Below are 14,306 nucleotides of genomic sequence, written 5' to 3' on the forward strand. Positions count from 1 at the left end.
TGCTAAAGAAGCTGAGGGTAAAGGTTATAGACTGGCCAAGCATGTCTCCAGACCTAAACCCTATTGAGAATCTGTGGGGCATCCTCAAACGGAAGGTGGAGTAGCGCAAGGTCTCTAACATCTAGCAGCTCTGTGATGTTGTCATGGAGGAGTGGAAGAGGACTTCAGTGAAGCTCTGGTGAATTCCATGTCCAAGAGGGTTAAGGCAGTGCTGGAAAATAATGATGGCCACACAAAATATTGACACTTTGGGCCCAATTTGGACATTTTCACTTAGGTGTGTACTCACTTTTGTTGCCAGCGGTTAAGACATTAATGGCTGTCTGTTGAGTTATTTTGAGGGGACAGCAAATTTACACTGTTATACAAGCTGTACACTCACTACTTTACATCGCAGCAAAGCATCATTTCTTCTTTTTTTTTTTTTTTAAAAGGTTTTTATTATTAGCCATATACACAGTTACAGGAAATAGCATTGCATACAAATGACAAGTACTTATGTAGGACAGTCAAAAGTAAAAAATATGGAGGAAAAAAGATTAAAGGAATGGGGTTTCCCCCGTCATACATTTCCATGTCCTTAACAGTAGTAGGAAGTAACCCTAACATGGGTTCTTCTAAAGTGCATATAGCCTTTTATATTGTAAACCGAGAACTAATTATTCAAACTTCGGGCTCCTGATCAGAAGGAACAGTGTAGCTAGATTATATCATATATCTTAAGTTCAGAGCACCATGCCCATCAGAAAGTAAAATAATAAACCACAAAACTAGGGCATATAAACAAACATATAGAGAAAAAAAAAAAAAAAAAAAACCCTCTCTTCCGAGTGTCGTGTGTCGTTGCCTCCCCATCTCCCCAGATCCGCCCGCACCAGAGCTGCACAATACGTCTCATACATTGCATATAGAGAACAAGAAAACATATTCCCTTACACCTCTCCAGAGTTAGTGTCCCTGGAGTCTACCCAACTACCCCACACATTATGAAATTTTTTCTTGCTTCCCCTCGCTTCATAGGTCATTTTGTACATTGTAATATTAGCATTGATTAACCCCTTCCAGGCAGATATAGTGAGGAAATCCCTCTTTATCCAGTTCAGGACAATGAGCTTCCTGGCATAGTAGAAGAGCAATCTCAGGAAGATTCGCATATTGTTACTCATGATATCATCCTCTATAATACCTAAGAGACACAGAAGTGGGCTGCATATGTTCGGGAGATCAAAAGTATCTGCAATAAATTGCGTAACCTGCGACCAAAACGGTCGAATCCTATTACAGTCCCACACCATATGCATAAAGGTGCCCTCTGCCACCAAGCACTTATGACAAACAGGGTTCTCTCTTCTGCCCATTCTATATAATCTGTGTGGTGTGTAATACATTTGATGCAGGTATCGCAGCTGAATCAGCTTGTCTCTTGCCGAGATCACAGTAGGGAGATATGACACTAGGACCTCCTCCCACTGTGGTTCCGTCAGTTCTGGTATTATCATAGTCCACTTAAGTCTCGTCTTCTCCTCTCTCGGTCGTATCTTACTCATGAGCATATTATAGTAGGTAGAGACTAACTTGGTATGTTCAGGATTCAACAATAATGATTCTAACTTAGTGTTTTCTAACACCACTACCCCAGAGCCAAGCTGCGCCTGAGCTGCATGTCTCAGTCTTGTGTACTGAAATCTCCAAGTTTCGGGTACCCCCAATTCCCTTTTCAAGTGCGTGAACGTTTTCAACTCCCCTCTGTCAAACAGTTGATGTAAGTAAACCAGGCCAAATTTGGCCCACCTATGTCCATCTTCCAGTAGAAAGATGTCCGTTAATCTGGGGTTAAACCACAGCGGAGCATTAGGGGACAAGTGCAGGGGGGTGTCCAAAGTGTGTCTCCTACATATCTCAAGCACCGCTTTGGCTGATCTAAGGATTACCATTCCATCTGTTGTCGGGACCTCCCCTCTGTGAAAAAAGTTCAGCAGTGTCTCATATGAGGTTGCCACAGCCGCCTCCACCGCTACAGCGGCATTGTTCAGCTGGGGGAACATACGCCAGTGGGCATGAACTAGCTGCGACGCCAGGTAGTATAGGCGGAGGTCAGGGATCGCCAGACCTCCTCTTCCCACCGGCAACTGCAGCACAACCAGCGCCACCCGAACTGCCCCGCCACCCCACAAAAAGGAGGTCAGCAGGGAGTCGATGTATCTAAAGGTCTTCCTGGGGATGCCTACGGGGGCGTTAGAAAGAATGTACAGGAATTTTGGGAGAAAGATCATTTTAAACAGGTTGGCTCTCCCCAGCATTGTAAGCGGGAGGTCCTTCCATTTTTTCACCCTGTCCTCGAAGTCTCGTATGACTGGCCATAAGTTTGTCTTTGAAAATTTCTCTATAGGCAATTCTACGGTTATTCCTAAGTACTTAAAGCGGTCTGTCACCTGTAGGGGGAACTGAGCAGGGAGAGCTAGATCTGGTTGTGGATCCAGAGGAAAGAGCGCCGACTTAGACCAATTGATCCGGAATCCAGAGAAGTCACCGAACTCTCGGATCAAGGAAAACGCGGTTGTCAGGGATTCCTCAGGATCGCCCAAATAAAGGAGCATATCGTCCGCGTATAGTGATACACGTTCCTCCAGGTCCCCGACCAGCAGCCCTGCAATGCCAGCCCGATCCCTGAGCCTAGTCGCCAGGGGTTCTATGGCTAGTGCGAATAAAAGTGGTGACAGGGGGCAACCCTGCCTAGTTCCCCGCCTGATCGGAAACGAGTCCGAAACGAGGCCATTGACCCTGACACTAGCCTTTGGCTCCGCATAGAGCAACCTGACCCAGCTCACAAACCTCGGTCCCAGGCCCAGTTTCAGTAGTAGGGGAAAAAGGTAGGTCCACTCCACAGAGTCGAATGCCTTTTTTGTGTCTAGTGATGCCACCACCCGCCGACCAGAGTTAGCATGGGACACTTGCAAATTAACATATAACCTCCTCAGATTCATCTGAGTGCACCTCCCCGGTATAAAGCCGGTTTGGTCTGAATGGATTAGTTTCAGTATTACCGACTGCAGTCTACCCGCCAAGATCTTTGCCAACACCTTAACGTCGGTGTTGATCAGAGAAATCGGCCGGTAAGACTCGCACTCCAGTGGGTCCTTACCCGGTTTCGGAATTACCACAATCAGTGCTTCCCGCATCGACTCTGGTAATATGCCCTCCTTTTCTGCGTCACTGAACACCGTTTGGAGGCGTGGGATTAAGCTCTCTTTATGCAACTGATACCATTCGGCCGGGAGGCCATCTAAACCTGGCGACTTTCCCGGTTTAAAAGAAGCAATGGCCCCAGCCACCTCTTCTGATGTTATGGGTTGGTCAAGAGCAGCCCTTTCACCCTGCGTCAGGGATGGGAGAGTCATTTCATCTAGATAGGAAGAGACGTCTTGAACTGTAGAGCTAGATTGGGACTGGTATAATGTATTATAAAAGTCTCGGAACGTGGACAGTATATCTTGAGAGTCGCTCACTAATTCCCCAGTCGGGCGTTTAATCTGCAATATCGATGTAGGGGCATATAGGGGTTTTGCCAAAAATGCCAGCAGACGGCCGCTTTTGTCCCCAAACTCAAAAATGGACCTAGCCTGTTTCAGTTGCAGTTTCATAGTCTGATCCGTCAGTAGTATTTTATATTGTCTTGTTAAGTCCTGCCATGAGCTATAGGTATCCGGGGATGGGGTCTGAATATACTGTCGTTCTGCAGTTACAGTAGCCTGTTCAGCCTGCTTCACATCTAAATTTAAGGCCTTTGCAAAGTCCCTAGTTTCCTTGGCAAACACCCCCCTCAAAGTTGCTTTAAAGGCGTCCCACTGAATCGGTACCGAGGTGCCGGAGCTGTTCTCCCTCCAATACAGATCAATAGCCGTCTTACATTTAATCTTCACATATTCCTCCTCCAACCACTGCGTTTTCATACGCCACAGTCGTCTCCCAGCAGGTACACCTAAAGTCAGCGTGACCTCCATAGGAGAGTGATCTGAGAGAGCTCTGGGGAGGTATCTAACCCCTGAAACCAGAGGCAACGCATCCACAGAGGACAGCACCATATCAATTCTGGATAGTGTCCTATGTGTCCCCGAGTGACATGAGTATTCTCTGACCCCAGGGTTGCGACGCCGCCACACATCAGTGAGGGCGTAGCTGTCCAACCAGGCGGAAAGAGCATGGCGTGGACCAGTCACACTCCCATGTCTATCGAGTGACCCATCCGACACCGCATTAAAATCTCCCAACAGTAGTAGTGGACCCTGGGCCACCTGTATTGCAGCTGTAAGGATTTCTCCAAGTACCTGGAAGGAAAAAGGGGGAGGGACATATACACACACTAGCGTCAGGCAGGTCCCGAACATTTGACAGACAAGAACAGCATACCTCCCCTTTGGGTCGCTTTTAACCTGTAAAATATGTGCCGCCGCCTTTTTAGTGACTAGAATGGCCACTCCTCTAGAGTACGTAGAGTACTCAGCATGTATTACCCTCATCACATTAGCCTTTTTCAACGCCAATACCTTAGAGCCTTGGAGATGTGTCTCCTGCAGCATGATAATATGTGGTTTATACCTCTTTATGAAGTCAAAGACAAGGGAACGCTTAATCCTTGAATTCATACCCCGGACATTCCAGGACAACACATTTATCTTACCCGACATCCTGTAAAGTAACGAATCGCAGGTGCATACCCAGGGTTTCTCCGGACCCCTCCGATGTGGTCCACCATAGCAACCTGTGGAGATTTAATAAGAGAGAGACAACGACACACGACCCAAGTTCACAGAGAAAAATAGAACCCCTCCCCCCACCCTGCACACAGCCCCAACCTGCCGAGTGCCTGTATCCCATAACTTCAGCAAACAAATTGTCAGGGGATTATATCAGTCTCACCCCCCAACCACCTACTCCCTCCAGGGAGTCTATGTTAACAGAGCCGTTGACACGGACTCAATAAGTCAGTTCCATAGGGAAAAAAAACCCCCAGCAAAAAATGGAAAAAAGGGGGGGAGGAAAAAATACCCCCAATCCACACAAAAAAGCAATAAAGAAAATGTGCTGGTGAATCCGGGCAGGGCTCGGTTCAGGAAAACCGAGGTGTCAGAGCCAAATAGTCACAGTGGGATTGACCACACCCGTCCCAGCATCAAACAGAGCGCAGGCAGAAACAAACGGCCCAGAATAAGAGCCCAGCCTATGTTATATAGTTAGTGGTCATTTCTTGGACTGGGTCTTCCCCTAGTGTCCAGCCATCTTGAAGCCTCTATAGGGGAATTGAAGAAGAACACTTTGCCCTCGTCGACCACTCTGAGCTTCGCAGGGTACATCATACTGTAAGCCATATGCATATCTCTCAGTCTCTTTTTAACATGCAGGAAACTGGCTCTCTGTTTCTGGGTAGCTGCAGAAAAATCAGGATAAATAGAGATCCTGTTCCCATTAAATTGGAGATCTCCTACAGTGCGAGCTGCCCTCAGAATATTTTCACGATCTCTAAAGTGTAGGATACGTGCAATCATAGGACGCGGATGGGCACCTGGTGGGGGGGGTTTAGATGGAATGCGATGTGCCCTCTCTATAGCAAACAGACGGGAAAAAGTAGTGTCAGCCAGGGTGTCTTTTAGCCAGAGCTCAAGGAAGTCCTCAGGCTGTTTGCCCTCTGCCTTCTCAGGGAAGCCTACCAGACGTATATTATTCCTCCTCTGGCGGTCTTCCATGTCCCATAACTTATCTGTATGAGCCCCCACCTCACAGTGAATGTTCTGCAGTTTATTCTCCAAAGGGCGCACCACATCTTCCAGGTCACTAATTCTCTGCTCAGCTTCCCCAGCTCTCTCCCTGATGGTTTGCACATCATGTTTAAGGAACGACAATTCAGTCCTGATACCATCAATGTGGTCAGTGAGGGTAGTCTGGCACGTGTATATGGCCTCCATAATCTGCTTCAGGGAGGGCTCCCCTCCGCCTGCTTCAGAAGCCTCATCTCCCCCCTCCTGTGGTTGTGATTCGGCCTGCTTTGTGCTCCGCTTCGGCCCCTTAGTTCTGGGAGGTAGCTGGCTCACCTGGGTGTCTGTCAGTGAGGGCCATTCGACCTCCGGAGGCCTTTCCGCGCTGGGGCCCTGTCCCACTGCCTCATGGCGGCCGCCATCTTGAGACTTCCAGGCAAAGTGGACCGGGCGCTGTTCCGGAGTTGCCATCGGTGCACGGCCGTATTTGACCATCCCTACATGGGCAGCACGGGATCCGGAGTCGGGGGATGTCTCTGCCTGCGGTGTTTGGCTGCTCTGTCTCCCAGGATTTAGTCAGGATTCGTCTGCCCTGCACGGAGCTCCGGACCAGCGCTGCTCACATGTCGGCCGTTGGCTCCGCCCCCAAAGCATCATTTCTTCAGCGTTGTCACATGAAAAGATATATAATTTACAAAAATGTGAGATTCTGTACCTATAATGGGATCTGCTTTCAACACATCCCACCTGTTGGTATTAATGATCTCTTGAATCTGCTTGTATTGAATAGAAAAGGAGGTAATAAAAGGACGAACTAAGTGTTTGGTATTCGTATTGCTCTTTTTGGTGCCAATAATACTTCTCTATACATCTGTCTCACTTGTTCATGCTCACCTTTTTGCATGAATCTTTCTTTCAAAATGGATTGTTCAGTGTAATCATATTCTTGATAACAATTGCGCCGCATCCTCATAAATTGGCTCTTGGGAATATTTCGAAGCCATGTGGTATGATGGCAGCTAACAGAATTTAACTGTTCCTATCAGTGGCCTAAAGTATGATTTAGTGTGGATGTGGCCATGTATCTTCTTACAACTATGTGTAAAAGTGAGTTTGATATTCCGATCATTAGAATTGAGAGTGTTCATGAAATCCACTAATGATGACTCATCCCTTCCATATAAACAAGATGTCATCTATACAACGCCTGTAAAATACAAGGTGTTTCCATGTTGCATTATAGTTGGCATCAAGTTCCCACTAAGACATGAAAAGATTAGCTAAGCTGGGGGCAAATTTAGCCCCCAATTTGAAGATAATACTGTCTGTCAAACCAGCAAAAATGGTGTCATTGCAAAGTCTAAAGCCTCGTACACATGATCAGTCCATCCGATGAGATCAGACCGATGGACTGTTTTCATCGTTTTCATGAAGCTGACTGATGGTCCGTCGCGCCTACACACCATCGGTTAAAAAAGCGATTGTGTCAGAACGCGGTGACGTAAAACACAACGACGTGCTGAAAAAAACGAAGTTCAGTGCTTCCAAGCATGCACCGACTTGATTCTGAGCATGCGTGGATTTTTAACCGATTTTTGTGCCTACTAACGATCGTTTTTTTCCCATCGGTTAGGAATCCATTGGTTAAATTTAAAGCAAGTTGGCTTTTTTTTAACCGATGGTTAAATAACCTATGGGGCCCACACACGATCGGTTTTGACCGATGAAAACGGTCCATCAGACCGTTGTCCTCTGTTTAACCTATCGTGTGTAGGAGGCCTAACAGATCTAGTATAAATCTTTGTTGTAAAATCGGGATCTCTGTAGCTAGTTGTAAAAAGTGTTCTACTGACACAATTCCCTCCCTGTGTGATATGTTCCTACAGGGAGGACAGATCTGCTGTTACAAGAAACATCCTATCAGTTACTGGATTACCATTCAATTCATTTAATACCTGCTTCATATATTTTAAATAAGAAGGTGCCTTGATGACTAAATCTTGGAGAAAGGAGTCTATATATTCACCCACTCCAGCTGTAAGTTACCCTATCCCACTATTAAAAAGGCGACTAGGTGGGTTCACAGGATCTTTATGAACCTTTGGTAAAAAATACATGACAGAAATTCTAGCTACCTTGGGTATCAGATGGCCTTTTTCTTTTCTTTTTTTGGATTCCCTGTCTATTTCCCCTGTTGATGAGCAATTGTAATTCTCTTTTATATTTTATTGAAGGGTCTCTATTGCTGGGAAGGTAAGTATCTCTATCATTAAGAATATTAGAGATCTCATTTACATATTTACTTTTCTCCATTACTACAATGGAACCTCCCTTATCAGCTGGACGTATCAGATCTTTTTGTTCAAGTAAGATCCTCATTCCTAAATATGAAGATCTATTCTCCTTTTTTTTGAGGCGTAATGCCTCTAAATATTGGGTAACTAGCTCTTTAAATGTAGAAAAGTGACCAGTGTTACTTGGTGGGTTAAAGAGAGGTGCATTCCTAAGTGTAGTATGTCTGTATTCAGACACATAATTCGTATTCCTTGTTACAGGATGTTGTAAAAAGATGTCTCTTCTGACATAACTGCCTAGTGAACTTCTGAATGTCTACAAATATTTGAAATTTATTAAGTTTGGTCTTAGGTGTATACTTCAAACCTTTATTAAGAACCAGTAATTCCTCTTTATTTAATTCCTTGGAACTCAGGTTAAAGACACCATTTGATTGTCCTAAATTTTCCTTTTCTTTGCCTCTGACTCTTTTTCCTCCTTTCGTTCCTCTGTGTCTGTAAGGCTGGGTTCACACTACGGTTTTCCCGTCCGTCAGCCGCATACGATTTCAGTATTGAAAACGTACGGGCCCGGACGGGAAAACGCATAGATAGACAATGCATTGCAAATCGTATGCACTCAGATGCATCCGGGTGCGTACGATTTGCTGGCAAAACGTTTTTTAAACGTACGCAAAACCGTGTTCAACCACGGTTTTGCGGCCGTTTTTAAAACAGTATGGCAAACGCATAAGTTTTCCTTTAACATTAACGTCAATGGAAAATGCACATATGTGCGGTTCCATACGTTCCCGTCCGTTTCAGCCGCATACGGTTTTTCATATAAATCGTATGCGGCTGACGGACGGGAAAACCGTAGTGTGAACCCAGCCTAACACTCCTTTATTAGCTTCTTCTCCATCCTAAAAAAAATGACCCCCTGCTCTTTGTTATTGTGATTGGTAAGAGGTTGAAGGTTGGGGTTGGGAATATTCCCTGTATTCCCTATTGTCTGGTCTATAATACCCTTTTTGATCTCCCCACCCTACTCTTCTAAAGAAATCTCTCCCCTGTGGTGGTGGTTGTCCTCTATATGGGGAGGAGGATGAGGATGTTGATAATTCCTCTCTCCATTGTGGCTACGTTGTGGATGCCGATCCATATCTCTCTCACCTATATCATACTCTTCCTCAAACCTGAGAGAATCAGAATTGTTACTTATTGGGATGTCAAAAGAATCTCTCCTATCCCCACGATTATCATATGATTGAGGGTTTCCTCTGTTATGAGCATTATTTTGTTATGCCTTTGTTAACCTATAAGGGCTTCATTCGTTTTTTCCATGTATTTTTATACTGCTGTAGTTACACAATTTTACTTAATTCCTGGTTATATGTTTAAATAGCGTGGGATCAGAATTGATATTCTGATCTCCAATAAAATTGTATTAGCTCTTACCAAGCATCGTTGGTCTTTGTATTTACATCACTTCGTGGCTCTATAACAAAATGGTGCTGGACAGGAAATGACATGTTCTGGTCTTCTAGAAAATGGCACTGGACAGGAAGTTGGATGTTTTACATTTCCTATTTGGACTACATTAGTATGGCCGCTGTTGCACATGTTAGAGGCCCCTGAGGATGCATTTTCATGTGAATCGTGAAGGGTAGGAATTCAGAGCCAGAACATTGCGCCGCCACATCTGAGGTCTGTGTGGCGGTGTTAAATGTGCGTTTTAAATGCGCACTGCATTGGGGTGAAAGCTGGTGGAGGCTGGTGATCGGCAGTTGCACTTATAATTTATGCATGGAGTGTTACCCACCTGGGTGTAATTTATCATAGTGGTAACAATATTACACCATATTTTTCTTTTTTTTTTTTCTGGCCTATCTGGAGTTCAAGAGATGAGGATAAAATGAGAGCATTCATCATACTCCACATGAGTGGCAATATAAAAGTGTGTTTGCTGCACTTTATTGTGTAGCCACAAATTCTGGTAATCCTTCAATCCTTATGATGGTCGGACAACTTCTTTTGCACTAACTGAGTGGGAACATTTGACTTTTTTGTTTAACACAGAAAGACTTTTTAATATTTTATATTTAATGTATATAATGAAAAATGTAATGTATATATTTTATGCAACTCACGTTTATAATCATCACAGCGCTGCATATTTTATGTTTAATGTAAGATCAGTCCAACTCTCACTCTGTATAGAATAATCCTTATGCCGCGTACACACGATCGTTTTTCAGCATGAAAAAAACAAAGTTTAAAAAAAATGTCATTTAAATTATCGTGTGTGGTTTTCACATTATTTTTCGAGTTCTGAAAAACGTAAAAAAAAAAAATTCGAACATGCTGCATTTTTTAACGACGTTTTAAACAATGTCGTTTTTCAGGTTGTAAAAAATGATCGTGTGTGGGCTAAAACGACATTAAAAACTCGCGCATGCTCAGAAGCAAGTTATGAGACGGGAGCGCTCGTTCTGGTAAAACTATCGTTCGTAATGGAGTAAGCACATTCATCACGCTGTAACAGACAGAAAAGCGCGAATCGTCTTTTACTAACACAAAATCAGCTAAAGCAGCCCCAAGGGTGGCGTCATCCGCCTGGAACTTCCCCTTTATTGTGCCATCATACATGTTGTACGTCACTGCGTTTTGTTAGAGCATTTTTTTTAAAACGATTTTGTGTGGGCAACGTCGTTTTAATGATGAAGTTGGAAAAAACGACGTTTTTTCTAGATGCTGAAAAACGTTTTTTTCATGCCGAAAAATGATCGTGTGTACGCGGCATTAGAGTTTGGTATTGGACTAATTACCCCTGTTCACATAATTTGAAACTAGTCTTAAAACAATTACCCTATCTTAAATTTACTATAGTATTAGGATCAGTGACTTTCAAAGATCTAAGAAATGTAAGTGCTATGTGACTTAAATTTGGCACTATATTTAGATCAGTGACTTTCAAACATCTAAGAAAAAACAATCCAAGTAGCTGACCATCAATTTTTGCAATTATCCTTTAAGGTAACTTCAAAGCCAGTGAACGGGGCCACATTCTGAAGAAGTTCAGTCCTATAGAAAATGCATGCCTGGAGGCCCTTATGGAAGATATTCTCCGGCCATATGTTCCTACCTACCATGGACTGGTTGAAAGGGAAGCCCAAACTTACATCAAAATGGAAGACCTTCTTATGGGCTTAGAAGCACCCAGTATCATGGACTGCAAGATGGGCTTTCGGTAAGCGCTTTCAGCTTAAAGTGAATTGGTGCTCCATTTTAGCATTTTTGAAGTGAAGAACAGAAAGCACAAGATGGCTAATACACCAGTACAGCGCTTAATACAAAAACAAATGGTGAAACAAACAACCCAAAATCCATATAATATAATCCACAATTTCCAAGCAATGTGAATCAAAGTGAAATAATGAGTGCACTGTAATACTCTTTGTAATAAAAATACCACGTGTTCACCACCAGCAAACACTGAGGCTTACCAGATGGAATGTGACTCAATATTAAAAGTCTGAGTGCACTTATGGAAGGATTAATGGGCTGATATGCATACTTTACAGATGGCACCAATATCAGCTCTCCATCCACATAGTAGTGATAGTCAGAAGCATGTACATAAAAGAGCTCCAAATAGTGTATAAACTTGTTAAAAACACTCACATAGATGTAACTTGTAAAATGGAGATCAAAATGAACAATCTCCAGAAATGGTGTCATCAGGGGCGTCCGATGAAACGCGTTGGCAAGCCAGAAGTTCTGACATCAATGCGCATGCAGATTCTGTGGGGATGGATAGCTGATGTTGATGCCATCTGTGAAGCATGAATAGTGGCCCATTTATCCTTCCATGAGCACATTCTGACTGCTCATATGAGAGTCACATTCCATCTGGTAAGTCTTAGTGTTTGCTGGTGGTGAACATGTGATTTTATTACTAAGAGGATTACAGTGCACTAATTATTTCACTTTGATTCACATTGCTTGGGAATTGTGGATTATTTTGTATAGATTTTGGGTTGCTTCACTATTCATTTGTTGTACTTGGTACAGCACTAGTGTATTATCTAATGTTATATCTAGTGTATCATATATTTAGGTGCTGGCTGCCCTCTTCACTTATTTTTGTCTATAGCGCAGTGGTTATATTTATATCTATATGTAGTGGCACAAAATGCCTGCCGTTTCCTTTCACTAGAACTGCCTCTTCTGTGTCCTTTTCTAATTTGGTTCCACTTTAAATGTAGATCCCTAGTCCCATGACATTGTGGCTAAGCCTTGCTAGCTGCCATTCCAGTGTTTAATGAGACTCAGTGGCCAGTAAAGGAACTCTCACCACTGAAAAGGTAGATAACAATTAGTGGAGTTTAGCAAAGTCAAGCTCCAATAACAAGGTGAAACTAAATCAGAAAGGGACACAAGCTAACTAAAAGGGGCATCTTGTGTTTGCATAAACGTTTAAAGTTGTGTACCTTTAAGCGGGGGTTCACCCGAAAAACAAATTGGGTGTTTTTTTTAAATCAATGCAGTACTTACCGTTTTAGAGATAGATGTTCTCCGCCGCTTCCGGGTATGGTGTGCGGGACTGGGTGTTCCTATTTGATTGACAGCCTTCCGACCATCGCATACAGCGCGTCACGAGTTGCTGAAAGTAGCCGAACGTCGGTGCGCAGGCGCCGTATAGAGCCGCACCGACGTTCGGCTTCTTTCGGCAACTCGTGACGCGCTGTATGCGACAGTCGGAAGGCTGTCAATCAAATAGGAACGCCCAGTCCCGAAGACCATACCCGAAGAACATCTATCTCTAAAACGGTAAGTACTGCATTGATTTAAAAAAAAAAAACACCCGATTGTGCTTCCCGTAATTAGCCTCAATCTAATGTTAAATTATTTTTTTCGGGTGAACCCCCGCTTTAAAGTTAAGTGTACTGTAAAGTGTTATTAAACCCACTATGTGAAACAACATATGTAGTATCTTACCTCAGCTTGCTGTGTGCTTTTTGTCTGTAGCCTGTCATTTTTTCACAATCCACAATCTTTCCAGATTTTCTCTCCCACATTACTATGTAAAGGGTGGCTCCACTTCCTTGTAGCGTCCTCTGCAGCTACATTTACAAGCACGATCCAGCCAGCACTATATCATTATATGCTGGCAGCTCCAGAGCCCTAGGTTGAAGTCATGCCCTATTCCTCCAATGTGATAGTGGTATGGACCGATGTACGTGCCCGACCGGTTTCGTCTGAAGAGACTTCAACAGGGACTGTTTTTTCCTGTTTTTCCCCACGATTGGAGCCCATTGGATCTAGTAATAGCTGGCCAAATACCGCCCGTACAAAGCGTGGTGACGTACCCCACCTACAACGGGACTATAAAGGGGAAGTTCCATTCAAACTATGCCTCCCTTTGGGCTGCTTTTGCTGATCCTCGTGTTAGTAAAAGTTTGGTGAGAGACGATTCGTGCTTTTTAGTCTTCGTGCTTTTCAGTCCGTTACAGCGCGACGAATGCGCTATCTCTCTATTCCGAACGCTAGTTTTACCAGAATGAGTGCTCCTGTCTCATACTTGATTCTGAGCATGCACTTTTTTTTCCCCTCTGAAAAGCATACACTCGACGGCAAAAAATCAGCCGGAAATCCCGGCGGGGAAAAAAGAGAAAAAGTTATTTCGCCCCCCCCCCCCCCCCCGGTTTTCTCGTCGGGAGAACTGCAATGGAGCATACACACAGCCGGTATTCCCAGCCAAAAGCTGTCATGGAAAACCGGTTGTGTGTACGAGGCGTAAGTCACATTTATAGGGAAAACTATCAGGAGATAAAATAAGTAGCAGCATCAAAACGGATCATCTATTTCCATCCAATAAACCCAATATCAGGCTTTTCAAGTATTATTTTAGTCTTCCACTAAGCATATTTTGTGTGAAATTCAGCAGGCGTTTCCTTTTATTTTCTTGTACAAATGACCAAGAAGTTCAAAGCAACCTGTCATCAAATAATGAAACATAAATTGTTGGCTGCCTTCATCAGCTTGATTGCTTTGTGGTCAAAAGCTGGTTGAAAGTAGTTTAACCCCTTTATAACCATCTAACACATGTGTGCGGCCGGAAAAGGGTACATATGCATCGCTAGGCAGGCGATAATTATGTGCCGAGAGCGTGCTCCTAGCACAGGGAATGAGTTGTGAGAGACCGCTCTTGGTCCATGTTAATGATCGTGGCTCCCGGTCACATGACAGACAATCACAGTGGTCACATGATTGGTCAATC

General features: G+C 43.9%; 1 protein-coding gene across 2 annotated transcripts in view; it reads left to right on the top strand.

Annotated features, from left to right (window-relative positions):
- Nucleotides 1–14,306, top strand: part of LOC120917337 (inositol-trisphosphate 3-kinase B-like) — a 143,575-nt gene that overhangs the window by 115,616 nt on the left and 13,653 nt on the right. For both annotated transcript variants that reach the window (XM_040328558.1, XM_040328559.1), the window contains exon 4: nucleotides 11,060–11,273. In XM_040328558.1, coding sequence (XP_040184492.1) covers nucleotides 11,060–11,273 — 214 coding nt within the window. The remainder of the gene's footprint in view (nucleotides 1–11,059; nucleotides 11,274–14,306) is intronic.

This window comes from Rana temporaria, chromosome 11 (genome assembly GCF_905171775.1).
Source record: "Rana temporaria chromosome 11, aRanTem1.1, whole genome shotgun sequence".
NCBI classification, from domain to species: Eukaryota; Metazoa; Chordata; class Amphibia; order Anura; family Ranidae; genus Rana; species Rana temporaria.